Source organism: Saccopteryx leptura, chromosome 6, assembly GCF_036850995.1.
Source record: "Saccopteryx leptura isolate mSacLep1 chromosome 6, mSacLep1_pri_phased_curated, whole genome shotgun sequence".
NCBI classification, from domain to species: Eukaryota; Metazoa; Chordata; class Mammalia; order Chiroptera; family Emballonuridae; genus Saccopteryx; species Saccopteryx leptura.
The window spans coordinates 51235558-51254943 of NC_089508.1; the positions used below are offsets into that span (position 1 = coordinate 51235558).

Sequence of the window (19386 nt, forward strand, 5' to 3'; positions counted from 1 at the left end):
AGCCCCCGACCATGCCAGTCAAGATGTGGACGGTACAGAGGAAAGCTCAGTGTGTTCTGTGGCTCGCTAAATTCGAATCTGCGACCAAAGTGCAACATGAATATCGGTGCGTTTATAACGAAGCGCCACCACATAGGAATAACATTACTCGGTAGGATAAGCAGTTGAAGGAAACTGGCAGTTTGGTGGAGAAACCCCATTCTGGTAGGCCATCAGTCAGTGACAAGTCTGTAGGCTATACAGGATAGCTACCTAAGGAGCCCTAAAAAAATCTATATGTGAGCCCACATCGAACTGCACTGAGTAGGTATGAAGCTGGGAGAGTTTTCCTTTTATTTGGTGCAGATTTCACATTTCTATCGCCTTTTGTTGCTTTCCTGTGACTGATCAAAAGTGCACCATGACTTTATGGGCACACTGTATTACTACACCAGCCTGCGATGGCATTCTGTGGGGTGCTCTGTCTCTCTTACTAGAGTGAGAGTTCTTCCTTTTATTTTGACCAGGCAAGCCTAGGGTTTTGAACCGGTGACCCCAGCATTCCAGGTCAATGCTTTTTATCCACTGCGCCACCACAGGCCAGGCCTGGTGTGAGAGTTCTTAGAGAACATAGTTGTATCTTACATAAAGGCAACTGTTGCTGAGAAAATAGCCTTCACTTCAGACAGGTCTGGGTTTGAATCTTACGGGTACTACTTACTAGCTGTGTACCTTTGGGTGAACCACTTCACCTCTCTGATCCTCTGCTTCCTCGATCATAAAATGGGAATGCTGGCATCATAGGACTGTTGGGAGAATGAACTAAGACGAGAGATGCCAGGGGCCCAGCATAGTGCTGGGCACACGGTGGGGGCTCAGTTCCCTTAGCTGGTATCCGTGGAAATAGGAACATGGCCCTCTTCCCAGCACCACTGCTGTCACCCAGCAGCCCTAATCCTGTCTTTCTCTACCCCTTTACCCTGTTTTATTTATTCTTCATAAAATTCTGGCATTCTTTCTTGTCTGTCTGCCTGGCTGGAATGTCAGCTCCTGAGCACAGGGACTAGCTTGCCTCAGTTGCAGCTCTGTCCTCCGTTCCGGGCACACAGGAGGGGCTGAGGAAGTATTGGATGAATAAATAGTGCCTCCAGTGCCTGTGCTGGGCCCTACAAAGAATTCAGAGAGGCCCTGAGGATGTCCCCACCCCTGCTGGTACCCAGAACTGGTGAGGCTCTGTAAGCACCCAGCCTCCAGGGCTGAAGGGGCCTGAGCTCTGGAGAGGGAGTGGGGAGGGGAGTGGAGCTGGAGGCCAGAGGGAGCCTGCCTCTCGAAGACTGGGAACTGTGGCGCTGGGTGCATGGTGCTGGCGGAGAGTGTGTGGAGGTGCAGGCTGGTCGGTAGGAAGGCAGCTAAGGATGGGGGCCTGGAACATGGACTTTGTAAACTGTAAAAAGATGGACATATGGACGTATTTGTTCCAAAGGGATTGGGACTGCCTGTGCTGGGAAATGAAGAGGAAACCATGTATTAGTTTGCTATTGGTGCTATAACAAATTATTACAGTATTTTAAACCAGCACAAATGTATTATTTTACAATCCTGAATGTCGAAAGTTGGAAATGGGTGTCACTGAGCTAAAATCAAGGCATGAGCAGGGAAGGCCGCATTCCTCCTGGAGGCTCGGGAGAATCGTCCCCTTGCCTTTCCGGCTCCTAGAGGCAGCTGCGTTCCTGGCCCCGTTCTTCCTCCTCTTCAAGGGCAGCAGCACAGCCTCTCCAGCTCTCTCTGATGCTGCTGCTCCTCTCCTGCCTCCCTCTTCCACTTTCAAGGGCTCTTGTGATCACATTGGGCCCACCTGCATAATTCAGGATAATCTTATTTCAAGGTCAGCTGACCAGCAACCTTAATTCTATCTACAACATTAATTCCCCTTTGCAATATAATACAATATTAATATAATATAACATTAATATAATATAACATTAATATAATATAACATTAATATAATATAACATTATAATATAATATAATATAATATAATATAATATAATATAATATAATATAATATAATAAATTTATAGTTTCCAGGTATTAGGATGCGAATATTTCTGGTGGGGAGGGTGGTCATATTCTACCTATACAGATACGCGAACAAAAAGAGGCCATTGGAAGCTGGAATGTATGTGGGGAACTTGATTAACAGTTTATGGTGAGAGTGTCTCCATACTGGGATTGGAGGTGGGGGCACTTCTGTCCTCATCCTCGGCCCCCTGAGTCACTGCCTGGAATCCAGAGCTTTGCTCACATTGGGTGTGGCTAAAGCTGAGCTGGGAGCTACTGCACTGAGTGGCACAGACCTCCTGGGGAAGCAGAGGCAGGCCTGGGTGTGGGCTGGAGATCACACTGGTGGGGGCCGGTGTGGCCACCCGCAGGCACTGCCATTAGCGCCCAGAACACACATCCAGGCCCTGACTGGAGGTGATATCCTCCAGGCCCTCACTGGAGGTGACACATCCTACGGACAGGCCCTGACTGGAGGTGACACATCCTACATCCTCATCAAATGGAAAGTGGGGAGTCACATGGTCTGAGGAGTGGCTGTGTGTTGGTCAGTGCAAGTTGGGCAAGGGTGCTGGCAGGAGGAAAGGGAAGGGAACTAGCCCTTCGGACATGTTTTGTACATGTCATGGTGAGAAAACTCACATTGGATGCTGCCTCTCCCACTGCCTTGTTGACTAAGAGATTTAAAATGTTTGAAAAAAAATTATTATTTTATTTTATTTTATTTTATTTTAGTGAGAAGTCGGGAGGCAGAGAGACAGACTACCGTATGCACCTGACCGGGATCCACTTGGCAAGCCCACTAGGGGGCGATGCTCTGCCTTTCTGGGGCCCTTGCTCTGTTGCAACTGGAGCCATTTTTTAGTGCTTGAGGTGGAGGCCATGGAGCAAGCCTCAGTGCCTGGACCAACTTGCTCTAATCGAGCCAAGGCTGCAGGAGGGCAGGAGAGAGAGAGAGAGAGAGAAGCAAGAGGGGGAAGGGTGGAGAAGCAGATGGGCGCTTCTCCTGTGTGCCCTGACGGGGAATCAAACCCGGGACTTCCACATGCCAGGCCAATGCTCTACCACTGAGCTAACTGGCCAGGGCCTGAAAAACAAATTATTTTTATTATAAAAAATAATGCATGTTCATTGTGTTACATTAGAAAAGTACAAAACAGTAGAGAGGAAAGGAAAGAGCACTCACCCCCATCTTTGCAGTGTTTAGTTGGGATGGCGGAGGCCAGGTCACTGAGTTCTCTGAAGCCCTGCCCACGGCACTCCGTATTTAACTGCTGTTTCTCGAGAGCATCTCCCGAATGGCAGGCGCTGAGCCAGCTCCTGCCTTCCTGGGGCTCTCACTGGAACGAGGCGAACAGACAGACAGATGGTGTCAGAAAACAGTTAAGGACAATGCAGTGAGGTTGGACAGTGATGGGGAGCCCTTGGGTCCACAGGTGAGGTGTTGGAAAGACCTCCTCAGAGGAACTGCATTTCAGCTGAGTCTTGGAGGATGACCGGGGTTGGACATGAGACAAAGGGGTGGAAGGGAAAGGTACCTCGGGCTGAGGGAACAGCCTGTGCAGTGGCTCAGAGGCAGAGAGGGCTCGGCTCATTCAGGGAGCAGAGCATCATGTTCTGTGATGGAAACATGGAGTAGGGACAGAGGTGGGGTAACCATATGCTCACCCTGCATGGGCTGGGAGGACCAAACGAGCAAAGTGTGAGGAGTTTGCCAGGCTCAGGTATAGGATATTACAAGACAGCAGTGTTCCTTTTCTTTCTCAGAATTAGAGTGATCTGGACACGGGAACACAGTGAACCCCATACTCTGTACCTATCCTGCTGCCCTTATTACTTTTCCCAGTGTGTGCCCTCATTTTTCTCTCTATAACCCCACCACCACCACCACCACCACCACCACCACCACCAAAGTCGGGGAATAACAAGCAAATTCTTAGGAAGGACCAGCAGCCCAGCCTGACTTCCCCCAACTGGATGCTTTTAACTAAGTCTGCGGGCAGGAGAGACTTTTTATCCCTTGCAAGTTAATGCAAACTGTTAGGGAGATATATAAATGACAGAGCTGCCGATGGACTGTTGGGCTCAAAGGAGGGAAATTTGTCTCACTTTAGAAGAAGGACCTGGAGGGCTCAGCCCCATCGACTCGTTCATTGTGCTGTTATCTGCCAGAGAGGTGGTGACACCCTGGCAATTAAGACAAACTTTAGTCTATAAGTTCGCGCTTGCAATCTCCTGGCTTCAAAACAAGACAAATGATACCGCCAAGGGAAGAAACGAAGGCTTTTTCAGACTCTGTCCGAAGTCACTGGGAATATTTGCAGTTGTTCAACAGAAAATTTGTCATGACAAGGCCTGGGCTCTGCTGCCCCCCCGCCCCCCAACCTCGCACCACATTATAATCCATCTTGGGGGCTTGTGCCGGGCCAGGCTGTCTCTGGCGACTCCACCTGGCCTCCCACCCACTGTCAGTCCCAGCCACTTGCCTGCCCCGCGGTTTCCGAGCATCTCTGGTGGATCAGGGACACATGGCTGCCCACCGGAAAGGAGTTATGACAAAGCCAGGAAGTGCCACTGAGACTCAGCCCTGCCACGAAGGGCTGCTGGCCCCCTTCCACGTCTCTACAGCTGCCCTCACCCCCTGCTAGTGGCCAGTGCCCACAAAGGACTAGGCTCTGGGCTCCTTCCTGAACCATGTGCTGCTTCCACCTGCCTGGGGCGCCCCACTAGTTCCTTCTCACACCTGCTGGCCTTCGCCACTCACTCTGGGGAGAGCCGTGTGCTGCTGGCTCCAGCCTCCCTCCTGCCATTGGATGGAGCTATTTCTGGCCGCTAAAAGTAGAAACACCCTGACCCCTTGATTTGGAAGTTGGGACCTGGTCAGGTACAGTCTGGGAGTCCACCTGGCCCTAGTGTGGCGTGAGGACACTGCTGGCTGCCTGAGCCGCTGCGAGCTGTCAGCGCGGCCTCCCTCCCTGCCCTCCAAGGCTTGCCTGGCACTGCCCCGCCCCCATCCCAGGACTCCAGTCCGTCTGCTCCCTGCCCCGCCTCCCTCCAAACCGGAGAACAGAGACTCCAGTCCTGACTGGGGCCCAGACTTAGCTACGGGATGAAGCTCCAGCCCGCAGCCTGGGTCTCTGAGGCAGCACGGAGGCCCCTCTGGGCTCCCTGGCACACGTGGAAGCAGCTGCCCATTCCCAACCCGTATTAGACGGGCGCGCCTGGTACCATTCAGGGCTCATGCTGAGCTCATCTTCTGCTTCAGCCCTGGGTGTGCAGAGGTCGGGAGCACATGCCTTTCCCAGAGGACGCAGGTCTGTTCAGCTTGAGCACAGGCCTCCAGGAAGGAGTCCTGCAGCTCCCCTCACTCAGCCAGGTGACAGTGGTCAGCGCACTTTTCAGGCCTCACCGCCCCCTAGATGGGCTAAGCCCCAGGCTGGGGCCTCTGGGTCACTCGCTCTGGGCCACAAGGACTGCCTAGCCACACTTAGGGGACAAGGGTCCCACCTGCCCTCCCTCTGTCCCCATTGCCTTTTTAGAGGCTCCCCAGAGCCCTGGCATTTGGGAAACTTTCCCAGATGGGAAAACCAAGGGACAGAACCAGGAAGGGACAGTGGGCTCAGTGCAAGGGGCCTCCAAGCCTCCAGGGTGGGGTTCTGAGTTCCAAACTGTGCTTTGCTACTTGCTGAGTGACCTTGGATAAGTTTCTTGACCCCTCTGTGCTTCAGTTTCTGCATCTGTAAAATGGGCAGAATTCCACCTGCCTCTTGAGATGATTGTGAAGATTAAATGAGCTGATAGCAAGTCCTCAGCACAGCACTGGCACGGACCTGCTCATTTTCTTCCCCATCTCCCTGGCTTGGGATTTGGGAATGACAGGCTTGCCGGGTCCATCTTCTCAAAGCATGGACAAGAGTTAAGTCTGGGCGGTGGTGGTTCACATTCTGGGGTGGTCAGGACCCCCTGGGGAGCCCAAGTATTCCGCACGCACCGAGCGCGTTTTCTTCGGGAAGCGCACAGCCATGGCCCTGCAGCTCTCCCTGCGCTGAGCACTGACCCACGGAGCAGCTGCTGCGTGGCCTGGGACTCATCCAGTTCGGAGACCTTCCTAGCCCCACAGAACATCGGGTGCTCAGTAAGGAGACGAACACTGTGTCTGGGGCCCGGAGACAGCTGGAGGCCTGTACCACCCTGAAAAGTGTCACTAAAATGACGACGACTCTAACCCTGCCTGAGAGAACAAAAATGATGCCTCCAATAGGGTGGTCCCTGCACGGGTGGCACACTGAGCCTGGGCTGGAAATCACAGCCCTGTCACTGGCCACTCAGCCAGCGAACATTGGGCACTGGCTAGGCCAGGCTCTCCGTTCTTGGCACTGGGGATACTACGTTTAGAAAACACCAGAATCTCTGCCCTTGTGGAGTGCACATGGGGGTGGGGTGGGGAAGCAAGGAGACAGAGGATAAAAGAAATTGTAAAAAAAAAAAAAAAAAATCAGTGGCTGGTCACGTGGTTACAAAATGCAGTGGAGGGAATGGTACCGGCAAAGCGCGCATGAGCCCAGGGAACAGGTGTGGGAGGGCTGCCATTTAAAATAGAGTGGGCAGGTCAGGACTTACCGAGGTGCCATTTGAACAAAGATCTGAAGGGTACAGAGGAGCCAGGTGGATACAGGGGGAAGAGTGCACCCACTCCAAGTACAAAGGCTGAAGGTGGTTGGCATAACACCACCGTCAGTAACATATCAACAGCATGGTTTAGGTCTCTCGTTTGCCAGCCAGTGCAGGTGTTCCTGGGGTGGCCCGTGTGGTGGTTCAGGGATTCAGGCTACTTGCATTTGTGACTCAGCCTTCCCCGACCCTCTGCAGCAGGCATTTTACATTGAGCAGGGGGGTGGAGAGAGGGGGAGTGGAGAAGGCACATCAACATCGTAAGCTTCTCGGTCAGGAAGCAACATATCTACTCTTCCCATGGAGAAGCACTGGTCACATGGCTCCTGTTAAACGCAAGGGGGACCCTGGGTGATGTTGTCCTGCGCTGGGCTGTCCAGGGCTGGTGGTGGCTTCCCAGGAATAGCCCTCACTGCGGAGGGACATGAACCTTTGGGAGTTGGATAGCTGTCTCTTACATGGCCTGATGGGGGTATGCTTGGATGTTCAGGGATCAGTAAGGAGGTCAAGTGGCTGCAGTCGAGTTGGAGGTGATGGGAGTTGAGAACAGAGATGATAGGGTCAGACTGTGTAGGGTTACACGAGCCATTCTTGGACCGTTGTCTTGTCCTCTGAGTGAATTAGGAGCCCTGCACGTTCTGAGACTGGGAGGGACATGATCTGCCCTGGTTTAGCTGGCTCCCTCTAGTGGACATGTGGAGAAGACACTGAAGGGGAGGGGACAGAGTGGGAGCAGGGCCTGGTAGGAAGCTGTTGCATCAGTGGTCCAGGCATGGGGCCTTGGATAAGGATGAGTAGTGGAATCAATACATTTTGAAGGTGAAGACAACAGGACCTCCAGGAGGGCTAGATGTGGGTGTGGAAGAGAAGGAGTCACGGCCGAGTCCCAGTATGTAGCTGGGCCCGGGAAGATGGAGATGAGAGAGTGGTAGAGAAGGTTCTGGATGTGTGTGTTATCTCAGTAGTTTCTGGTGGGTTGGGATGCCACGCAGACCTCCAGGCAGAACCCGAGCCTCTCTGTGGCTCAGTCCCTCATCTGTAATATGCGGTAATGGCACTTACCCGGCAGGTGGTTGAGATTTCCTGAGAGGATGGCTATGAATGGCGCGAGGTGAATGAGGTTCACAGGGTGTGGGGTCAAGGACAGTGGGGGGCAGCCTGCTGTGGGAGGAGCTGGTGGTAGGGAAGGGGGGTGGGAGGTAGAAGAAAGGCCTCTTTCCAACTCTTGTGCTCCTGCTCCCCCCTCACTCACCAGCCACGGTCAAATCACCGTGGAAGCCTCTGTTGCCCTTCGGACCACCCAGCCCTCACATGTGGGACACACCTCAGGCCAGCAAGGAGCACGTGACGGGGGTCTGAGACCCCAGCCCCACTGCTGGCTCACCTATTCTTTGCTAAGGGACTTGGTTTGAAGACTCCATGCCTCGGTTTTGGTCTGCCAGCGGGCTGGGCTGTGGGCCCCATCCCAGAATGTCAGGAAGCACTCGGGCCCTTGCAGGTGCCCGGGGAAGGGCAGCTCCAGGTCCTGGGGCCTGGTGCTGCCACGTGACCCTAACAAAGTGGAAGCCCACACCCCGCCCCAGCCTTGGGTGGATAAGAGACACCATGAACAAAGCCGTAATACTTTTATTCCCATCAGTGACGCTGATGGCGCCTAATCCTCTACAAATAAAAATGTTAGGAAAAAGGAAGAGGGGCGGGGGCATAGCAGCCTCCATTCTCCATGCATCCCCCTCAGTCAGTGCCTCCGGACTGGAGGGGCGGGGCTCGCTCTGCAGCCACGCCCACCTCTGCTGGCTCCCCGGGCAAGGGCAGCTGCCAGCAGGGGCAGCGCTGAAGGTGAGAGCGGGGAAGCTCGGGCCCAGCAAAGCTCTTCTGCTGAAGACAGCAAATGGAAAGGGGGTGTGACAGGTGGGGTTTCCCCTCGGTGACCAGTCCTGTGTTTTCAGTCCCAGTGAAGCCTCAGGGGGGCCCCTGCTGGCTCCGCCTCTCCTCCAGCGCCCTGCACACCCACATGGACACCACGGTAGCGTTTCCATCGTTGAACTGCACGATGAACGGGTGGCCCTGTGGAGAGAGGAACCGGCTGTGACAGGCAATCCCCAGACTCTGTACTTCATGACACTTGCCAAGGCCTGTTCTCAGCCTGGATCTTATTTCTTCTCCCCAATACCCGTGCGAGGTAAGGAGGGCCGCGATCAACCCCAGCTCACAGCCGGAGACTGAGGCCCACGGCAGAGTGGACATGCCCCGTCCGCAGCACTCACTGCACACCTCAGACTCTACCTGGTGCTTGGCTAGGTCTGAAATCCCAACCAGCCCCGAAGCTCCCCAGGGGGCAGGGAGGGGCTGCCCTCACTCCACACCGCCCGCCCCTTCCTGGGCCCAGCATCACCCCAACAGCTGGCAGCCAAGGCCTGGCCCCGAGTCCAGTCCAGGTGCTGCCCAGAGACCACCCACCCATTGTCAGAGGTATGTTAACCCTTCCAGTTTTCTCTATGAATAGGTCCCAATCTACGAGTGGAGGGAAGGCAGGTGTGTCAGAGGGACGACGTGCTGGGTGTGCAGGTCTACTCTGGGTCCAGGGGGATGGATTTTGGAGGGGCCGGGTACTGTCCCCCCAGGGCTTGTCTCAGGCTCTAACCTACTTAGCCCACAGGCAGGCCGATTTATTTTTAGCCAGTGCCTCCCTGTTGCCCTGAAGAATCAAGATTCACATACAATTTTAGGGCTTCCTGGGAGTTCTCACGGAAGGCCAGGAAAAGCAGAGGCAGCCATAGGGTCACCCTGGCCACAGGTCAAAGGTTAAAGGTAAAGCATTCTCTTCCCTCCCCCTTCCCAAGTGGTTCTGCAGCTGAGGGATGCAGACCCAGCAGACCCCCCCCCCCCAGCATTGTGGGTCTGTGTGGCATCCCAGCCCACCAGAAACTACTGATATAACACACACATCCAAAACCTCTCTACCACTTTCTCATCTCCATCTTCCCGGGGCCCAGCTACATGCTGGGACTGGGCCCTGCCTCCTTTCTCTCCCACACCCACATCAGCAAGCCAGCGCAGGGGCACAGGGGCAGTGAGCAGAGAGGAGGCGGGCTTGCTGCACAGCTCCTTCCCCAGCTCCTTCTCCCCTCCTCCAGATTTCTGGCTCCAGCTGCCCTGTTCCCTCCTGCTCTTTGTGCCCTTCCTGGGCCTCTTCCTGCCCCCTGAGCTGGGCTCTCACGGCTGCTTTCCCCGTCCACAGCCATCTTGACTCAAAGGCCTGGGGGACGGCCCAGCCCTGGCCACATGCTCGAAGTCCCCAGCTGCTTCCAAATGAACTCATCATGTGGCTGGAGGGATAGGGGCGCAGGGTTCAGATGGCCCAGGTGCCCAGAGACTAGGCCAGGGAGGGGAAGGAAGAAAGCCCAGGCTCCTCACTCTGGGCTGACACTGTGTCCCTTTACCCAGCTTCCCCAGGTCAGGCCAGATAAAGCACCCTGGAGAATCCTGCATGGCCTAGCTCGGAGGCACACAGAACCTGTCAGAGGTGCAGGAGGAAGGACAATCAACCTACAGGGTGCTGAGGGCCCCCGGCCCAAGGCAGGAACTCACTGAGCCATCAGGCAGCTAGGCCGGGAGCCCAGCTGGGCACCTCCTGTGACCTGCCCACAGCACTCTGTGGGGGCTCCCAACATACCCGGGCCCCAAGGGAGCAAGCACCTGGTTCAGACTGCTGCAGGGACAGGGAAGCAGGGACCATGTTGGGAGGGTGTTCTGCAGGCAGCAGAGGCCGGGCGGGGGGGGGGGGGGGAGGCAGGAGAGGCCCAGAAGGGACTGACCGTGACTCCCATGTTCTCCCCCAACCCCATCTATTCACCCTGCCTGCACCTGCCTTCCTGCATCGCTGCCTTGATAGAAGGATTTCTTCCTGAAGTCAGTGTGCATTTCCTTTTCAGGAGGCTCAGGAGAGGCGATCTTGCGCCCTTGTGAAGAACAAAGGGAGAACCTGTGCTCTGGGGCTGAGGGCCCCGCCCGCCAAGCCCCGGGTAGCAGTGTCACTTTCCCAGAATGCCCGGTGACTTTGGGGCCCATATGCTCCATCTCTGTTATCATCTGTTCGGGAACAAGCAGAGCGGAACTGCAGGAGGAAGAGTAAAGGCATTCCTCTAGTTGGGCAGGCTGATGGCCACACTGCAGGGAAGCATTTTGCCCAAGTGCCCTGGGAGGTGGGAGGAGCCAGGAGGAGAGGGTGGGCATCCAGGGCTCTGGGGAGACTGCCCCTTCCAGCGCTCTTTGGCTGGGAGGTGGGAGGAGCCAGGAGGAGAGGGTGGGCATCCAGGGCTCTGGGGAGACTGCCCCTTCCAGCCCTCTTTGGCTGGGAGGTGGGAGAAGCCAGGGGGAGAGGGTGGACATCCAGGGCTCTGGGGGAGACCGCCCCTTCCAGTGCTCTTTGGCTGGGAGGTGGGAGGAGCCAGGAGGAGGGGGTGGGCATCCAGGGCTCTAGGGGAGACTGCCCCTTTCCATAGCTCTTTGGCTGGGAGGTGGGAGGAGCCAGGAGGAGAGGGTGGGCATCCAGGGCTCTGGGGGAGACCGCCCCTTCCAGTGCTCTTTGGCTGGGAGGTGGGAGGAGCCAGGAGGAGAGGGTGGGCATCCAGGGCTCTGGGGGAGACCGCCCCTTTCCAGCGCTCTTTGGCTGGGAGGTGACTGCATCTCCTGTGTGTCCCTGGTGCTTTACACCATCTTGCAAGGGAGTGACCTGGACAGGTGGTTCTGTCCCCAGCTACTGTTGACTGGTCTGGGAGGGATGAGAAGGGGAATCACAGAGGGAGAGAGAGGAGGGAGACAGACAGACAGACATGGAGGGGAGGCCCCAGCCTCTCCAGGCATCCAGGGCTGTATCCTGACTTTGGAAGCTGCTGGCAGCGTGGACCACCATGGGACTGAGGGTACCGAGAAGCCGGTGTGTGGGGTGTGAGGGCAGAGTCAGCTGCCTGAGGAAGCGGAGCAGGGCCAAGGGTGTTGGAGACCCCGGGGCCACACCTGGGCCTGCAGCATCTCTGCCTACGCTGTAAGGATTGGCATAGCAACATGTCATACACACAGGGCTAGTGTGAGGGGTAGGAAATTTTTTCATATTTTTTCATATTCGTATCAGTTGGTCGTATCGGAATCGATAGGAGCACCTCACAGTGGGCAGAGGTTCCAGGTCACATGGGTGTGGGCTCTTTATAGATAAGGAAATGGTGGACCTGCCTGGGCTGCACGAGCTGGGACTGGATCAGAAATCTGTAACCCAAACCCACTGGCCAGGGCTCGGCCAGGGCTGACTCGGGGTGGCAGAGGTGGGAGAACGAACATCCAATTGCAGTTCCCCCTCACCTTATCTCCACAAGTGACTCAGGCCGCCTAACCAGGGGCCTGACCGAGGCTGCAGGCTTCAACTCAGATTGTCCCAGGTCCTGACCTCTGACAGCACCATCCCATGGATACACTGGGAGAGTGCTGTCACAGGGGAGGTCACTCTGACTCAACTCTCCCTCCTCGCATCAGCCCAGAGAGAGAAGCAGGGAGAGTCCGCCAGCACCCGTCTCACAGAAGAGGAAGCGGAGCCCGGGAGGGGAGTGACTAGGTTAAGCGCGGGGGCTGAACTCAGGTTTCTGGTTTCTACTCTGGTACACTCTCAGGGGTGCACTCACTGTGTCCCTTGTGACCCTGGCAGGGCGTGTGTGCCCCCGCCTCCCCAGAGTATAGCTGACACCCCTCCAGTTGTCAGATGTGATGCCAGGATTCCGCAAGCAAACCAAACTCGATGGACATTTTTGGGGAGAGTATGAAAATCACTCGGCCACCTTGAGGTGCCTGAATCCCAGATGGCCTCCAGATAGGCCCGAGCAGACAATGGCCAGCCAGCTAGTTTAGGGGTCCTGGCAAGGCCGATGCCTGGGGTCAGATGGGGACACACACTGAGTAACACTGGAGAGCTGCACCACAGACCAAAGGAGGTGGGCCAGGCGTTTGCCGAGGGCTTTGTCTTGATTTTCCCACTGAACCCCACACTCACTCTGGAAGGGTACACAGTTATGCATCCCCACCTAGCAGGCGAGGACACAGACACTCAGGGACCCATCCGAGGTCACTGAAGCAAATGGCTGGGCTGGACTCACAACATGCGTCTCCTGACTCCAGATGCCACGCTCAGCCCCATGTATCCACTTGCACCTGCAACCAGAGAGCCGACCTCACAGGATCCTTCAGGTGCCGCTGAGGCTCTGCGAGGGCTCCAGCCCCCTGCAGCACTTGGATGAACCATATGTCCCCCCCCCCCCCCAGACAAAGGAACCAGGTGTGGTCAAGCTCTCCGCCCCATCATGCCACAAGGCACAGTGGGAGCGTGGTGTTGTCTCCATGGAGCCAGCATGCCCACACGCTGCTTGTCAAGAGCCTCTCGCACTCTAGCGGCTGCCCAGACACCCAGGCCTCTGTCCTCCTCATGGAGAGCGTGCCAGCGCCACTCTGCAGCGGCTGGCAGGGCGCACGCCGGGCTGGGGCCACCGACTGCTCTCGCTGGCCTCAGCGCCAGGCAGTGGGAGCCACACTCATTTCCTCGATTCTCTCAGGGCCAATTGTGACAATTAAACCGGTGTGGGATGAAGTAACATGGTCCACAAACTTCACCACAGAAGATGGAAGCATAATGAAGGGAAAAGGATGGGACTGTAAGAGGCAGGATGGATTCAAAAGTGGGACACGGGGGAGAGAGAGACAGCTGGTGTCACCTGGTGCAGACACCCCCGCCATGGGGCAGAGCAGCAGATCGTGCAGGGGCAATGAAGGGTGCCGGTGGAAACCCAACGACCCCTGAGAGGAGCTGCAGGTCAGTACACGCCCCCTTCATCTGGGCTGCAGAGCGTCCATCGTTTCACAAGTCTGACTCTCCTTCAGCAATACTGTCCCGAGTTTTTGCCCACTCACTGCAAGGTGATGCGATGCCTTCCCGATAACTGACAGCAGGACACTTCGGGCCCCTCCCACGTGGGAGCACTCGACCTGTCCCCTGAAGGAGGAGTGGGGGGATTCGTGTGCCCACTCTGCAGGCAGGAAGCGGGGCTCTGGCCTGCTGCGGGGGTGCGACCTGGGACTCAGCGTCTGGATGTCTAGTCCAGCGCTCATTCACTGGCACCTCACTCTCTGCTCTCAGTTGGTTTTTGAATTTCTTCCCGAATAGGAATTTACCTGTTTGGGGTCTCTACACGTTACTTCTCTCACATAACTTCTTAAAGAACAACATGCACTGAGTCATTTAATAGCTTGCTGATGCGGCTGCAAGGCCTGGCCGGTGGCAGCCCCTCAGTGAGCAGAGTCCTGGGGCATGAGGAAGGCATCTGCACTTCTGACGCCTGCATCTACTAACGGAGCGCCTGTGCGCCTCCTGGCTGCCTCACACCTGCACGTGACCTTGAACCTCAGCACCCCATTTACCGACAAGAGAAACTGAGGTGCCAAGACACGTGAGCGGGGCCAGGTTCCAGAGCCAGCAAGCAGCATAGTTAGGGTTTGCATCCGGACTCTTCTGCCATGAAGGACACCAACTACTGTGCTGAGGCCGGGAACAGTGAGCTTTAAACTTCTACTGTTTAAAAAGGGAATGTACATTGGCCCTGGCCGGTTGGCTCAGTGGTAGAGCGTCGGCCTGGCTCTACCCGGAAGTCCTGGGTTCGATTCCCGGCCAGGGCACACAGGAGAGGCGCCCATCTGCTTCTCCACCCCTCCCCCTCTCCTTCCTCTCTGTCTCTCTCTTCCCCTCCCGCAGCCGAGGCTCCACTGGAGCAAAAGATGGCCGGGGCGCTGGGGATGGCTCCTTGGCCTCTGCCTCAGGCGCTAGAGTGGCTCTGGTCCCGACAGAGCGACGCCCCAGAGGGGCAGAGCATCGCCCCCTGGTGGGCATGCCGGGTGGATCCTGGTCGGGTGCATGCGGGAGTCTGTCTGACTGCCTCTCCGTTTCCAGCTTCAGAAAAATACAAAAAAAAAAAAAAAGGGAATGTACATTATAGGTGCTAAGTAATTGTTAACTGATAAACCAAAGTTAGGGTAGCAAAAAGGCGTATCTGTCCTCCCAGTTCAAAGCTGTATGGGTCAGGTGCTTCCAAAACTCGCAACTCTATTAAAGTATTAAAATTGTCCCCATTTACAGATGAGGAAAGTAAAACACAGAAAGATTACACAACCTGTCCAAGGCTATAGACCTTGACTGTGCCCAAGCCCGCAGTTACTACGCTGCCTTTTCTCCTCAGGGCTGGAGCCAGAGGATGGCGGGGCCCACTCTGCAGGGCACCCGTCCTTGGAGGACAAGCTGGGCGGTCTATTTGATAATCCCAGCATCCCTGGTTCTCCACTCCTTCCCTTTGGGTCTAGACCAGGGGTCCCCAAACTTTTTACACAGGGGGCCAGTTCACTGTCCCTCAAACCGTTGGAGGGCTGGACTATAAAAAAACTATGAACAAATCCCTATGCACACTACACATATCTTATTTTAAAGTAAAAAAACAAAATGGGAACGAGTACAGTATTTAAAATAGAGAACAAGTAAACTTAAATCAACAAACTGACCAGTATTTCAATGGGAACTATGTTCCTCTCACTGACCACCAATGAAAGAGGTGCCCCTTCCGGGTGTGTGGTGGGGGCCGGATAAATGGCCTCAGGGGGCCGCATGCGGCCCGTGGGCCGTAGTTTGGGGACCCCTGGTCTAGACCCTAGAGAAGCAGGGCATGAAGGAAATTTTTCAGAGCTACAGAGACCAGACACTAGAGGTAAGGGCAGAAAGAACAATTAGAAACAGGAGATGCCCAGCAGTAGGCCACACCCCTAACCTAAGATCTACCTCTATGGAGCCTTCCTGCTGCCTCCAACAGATGCCATCTCTCCCAGATGGAACAGTACAAACTCCTTGTCTATCTCCCTAGAGCACGCACTTATTCTACTGCAGGTCAGCATGTCATCCTCATTCGAGCCCGTCTGATCCTAACACCAGACTGGACGCCGCCTGCGGGGTAAGCACACAGCAGCCGCCAGGAGTGAGCTGACTGCTGGAATGGGACTCGGGAGAAAGCTCCACGGGCCGAGGCTGCTCGAGACCCACCAAGGACTCTGCATGGGAGAGAATGCCAAGGACCCACAAGCCTGTTTTAAAAAATCGGGCCTGACCCAGTTATACCCCAGCCAAGTCCAAAACAAGTAATGAGCCCATCAAGCTGCTATGGCAAAGGGGCAGAGGCAGCGCCTGCAAGAGGTGACGAGAGAACCTGGAGGGGCCCCAGGGTCAATGAGATGCCCGTCACTTCACGTTTCCTTGCTGAGCCTTCCATTGTGGGCCTGTCTGAAGGCTCTCTGCACGTCCCTCTAGGATCCCCGCCCTATGGCAGGGGTCACAGTCCCTTCTCAGCAGTACTGGAAGAAGTAGGATTAGATGGGACCTCAGAGATCTGTGGAATCAGAGGATATGAGGTGGGTGGGGTCTTCTACAGATGTTTGGTTCAAATTGTTAAGAAGTATTTCTAACTGTATTTGTACAAACCCAATTAAAAATAACAAACACTCATCTATGTTCAACTCAAAATGTTGAAGTCCAATGGGTGACTTTATAAAGAATCTACGATGAGTATGGATACGTTCAGGCTAAAAAAAAAAACCCACCTTTTTTTTCTATATTAATATTGAGGCTCTGCATTAATTTTACATAATAAAAAGCACTTCACAGCTAAAAGGTTCACAACTATGTCTCTAATGCCTGTTTACCCAGGAGATAACTTCAGATTAGAGAGGTAAAATGATTTATGTAAGGATGCACAGATGTCCAATGTCTGTTAAACGGCTGACAAGTGGCAGAGCGGAGGGTAGCCTTTATAGTATGAATTACAGGAGCAAATAAGCCACCATCATCCCTAGGGGCAACACCTTCTCTCACCAGCCCAGGAGTCAGGATGGTTTGGGAAGGGCCACAAGTGCCTCACACACAGGAGAGACTGCTACAGGGCCAGCCTCCATTCCCTCGGCTCCACCATTCATTCTACAAGGAAGGCCTTCGGGTATCACAGGCGGAACCCTGTCCCCAGGGAGGTGTGGCCAAACTGGCAGGAAGGAGTGAGCAGGTGGGGCTCAGGGATCCCCAGCCCGCAGGCAGGGCACGCTCTGGCCTGCTCTCCAGGCGGGCCCTGAACCTGACGGGGCCTGCAGGTGTTCACCTCTGGGACTCAGAGGTAAATTCCCAGTCAGGCCATGAGGGCCACAGAGGTGAGTGCACCATTCAAACCAGATCTTTACAGAAGTGACGCCGTTACTTCCCTTCTGTCATTTCTTGAACACGGGGCGGCTGTGTGCCAGCCTCCTCACCAGCGGCACACTCCACTGTTCTCTCTTCCTCTCAGGGTGGGTTGTGACGACCAAACGGGGTGCCTGTCTGCAGGCGGCGCTTCACAGACACGCGGGGCAGCGAGGGGGTGGTTATTACTTGTCCACACAGAACACACTCGGGAGCAGCTTGTGCGGGACCTGCTGTCCCGAGCTGCGGGGCAGGGCTCTCTGAGGGAAGGCGTCTGGTTTGCTCTGAGACTGCTTTCTTAGCTCCTGGTTTCTAAATCTTTTCCACGGCTGGAGGTGGTGGGGGTTGGGGGTGGGATCCCTTTCCAGCCCTTCATTTTCTTTTAAGACCTCAGAAACGGTTTACAGCCGTGACATGCCTTTTCAATCAACCTTCTTGAGTTTATTCTTCACAACTGCTACAGAAATAGATGTTTCTCCCCAAATATTCAATTGTTAGCAGCAAATTGCTTACCTCTAGCCATCCTAGACTGTACACAGGCATCTAAGGGGGTCAAGGAGCTCTCCACCTTTCATCTGAGCAGATCTATGTGTTCCTACACAGAGTAATTGGTCAGAAAATGGCCCATCGAGAGAATGCAATGTCCTGAGGTCTCTGTGAGTCATTCTAGGGCTTGTGCTGACAGGGCAGCCGCAGGACCAGAGCAGTGCGGTTTGGGGAGGGGCAGGGGATGGCTCCAGCGAGCCTCAGTGAGGGGGGTGAACATGCGGGTGCCAGCATTCACGAGTTGATGTCAGAGGGAGTGTAGCGGAAATGAGTTTGTAGAATCTGTATTTTTGGGGTTTGCTCACTTTTATTGTTAAAAATGGCCGCTGCTCAGGTGAAACTGCTAATTACCTTCCTGCTTGGGAAGGGGCTTTGTTATGCTAATGTGTGCTGGAGGAGGGGTTTTCACACCAAAAGGTTTTAAGAAGAAGGAGGAAGAAGGAAGCCATGTTTTGCAGAGTTTGTGCAGAGAGAAGGAGATGGGGAACCAGAGGGGACTGAGGCTGGTGGGGGGGCCTTTGATTCTAGGAAAAACCGGAAAAGATTCTCCTGGTTGTGGAACCGGAGAATGTGTGAGGGGGTTTTGGTGTCCCGTGTGTTTGTTTTTACTTGCCGGCTGGTTGCGAGGCTAGAATAAAGGGATGGCCCACCAGTTTTTGGCTCTGCTGTTTCTCTACCGTCTGTCCGAATCTAATGGGAACCTGCACCTGCCTGGCAGTGACGGCGGCGATGGCTGAGGCTACTGGCCATACAGGGAGTCAGGCTATGTGAGTGGCAGGTGGTGCCTCTGGCCCATTTAAGGTGAACTGTGGGGGCTGCCTGGCAGGGAACTGAGACAAGGCTGGGGGGACAGCAGGGAGGATGTCAGCTCCCCTAAGGCAATCTCAGGCTGGGAAGATGCTCAGAGGAGTCAGGGTCAGAGGGTGCCAAAGGAAGAGGGGGGGCCTTGCTCCAACAATTCTGAGGACTCTCCTGGGAGGCTGAATCTGCTGCAGGTTCAAGCAGCATGTCAAGGTCCTGGGAAAAACTGTCAACCTAAACTTCTAAACCCAATTAAACTAACAACCAAGAGTCCAGGCAAAGTGAAGGCAAGAACAGAACAAAAACTCAGTTTTGCCACTCACAGACTCTCACTGACAGACTCTTAATGTACTTCTGAAAAACATAAGAAAAAATAACCCCAAAACCAAAATAAAACCCAAAACAAAACTCAGGAGGAGGAAGTAGGATACACTACCATCAAGGAACAAATACCAGGCAAACACATGGATAAATCTAAACTAATTTTGAAGATCTAAAAACAAGGTGACAATAAAATCCTGGACTATAATGACATAAGAAGGAGGGGCTGAGCTGACACTCGTAAAGTCCTCATGTCTGGGGGGATGGGGGAGAGGGGTTGTGGCAGACACAGTTAGTGTCTTTCCATGTGCATTCCCTCTGTCTCCTGAGTGATACGACTCCTGATTTTAACAAAGAACACTATCACCTAGCAAAGCAACTGCCTTCCCTGCCTCTCTTGCAGCTATTTTTGGCTCATGCCATGTGAGCACATATGCTGTGTGCCAATTCCTAGAATTAATTGTCTTCAAAAGAAGTGACCAGCTTTTCCACTTCCCTTTCTCATTTCTGCTGGCTGGAGCTCAGATGCCCCTCGCCTGGCAAGCTAGAAGGAGCTGCTAAACTAGTCTGGGTGCTCTTATTTCCTGCTTTCTTTTACTCAACTGGGAAAGACCCTGATGTCTTACTTCAGCTGCTGTTTATTTCTTTGTCATATGTGGCTGAAGCTAATTCTACCCAATATGAAAGGCAAGAGATTGAGCCTAAGGCTG

The 19386-nt window shown here is 54.6% G+C and overlaps 1 protein-coding gene across 4 annotated transcripts in view; it reads right to left on the minus strand.

Annotated features, from left to right (window-relative positions):
- Positions 1-8319: 8319 nt before the first annotated feature.
- The window catches only part of MAP2K5 (mitogen-activated protein kinase kinase 5), a 280465-nt gene continuing 269398 nt past the window's right edge, over positions 8320-19386 (minus strand). For all 4 annotated transcript variants that reach the window (XM_066342718.1, XM_066342716.1, XM_066342715.1 and 1 more), the window contains one exon: positions 8320-8778. In XM_066342718.1, the coding sequence (XP_066198815.1) occupies positions 8674-8778 (105 nt within the window). In that variant the 3' untranslated portion in view covers positions 8320-8673. The remainder of the gene's footprint in view (positions 8779-19386) is intronic.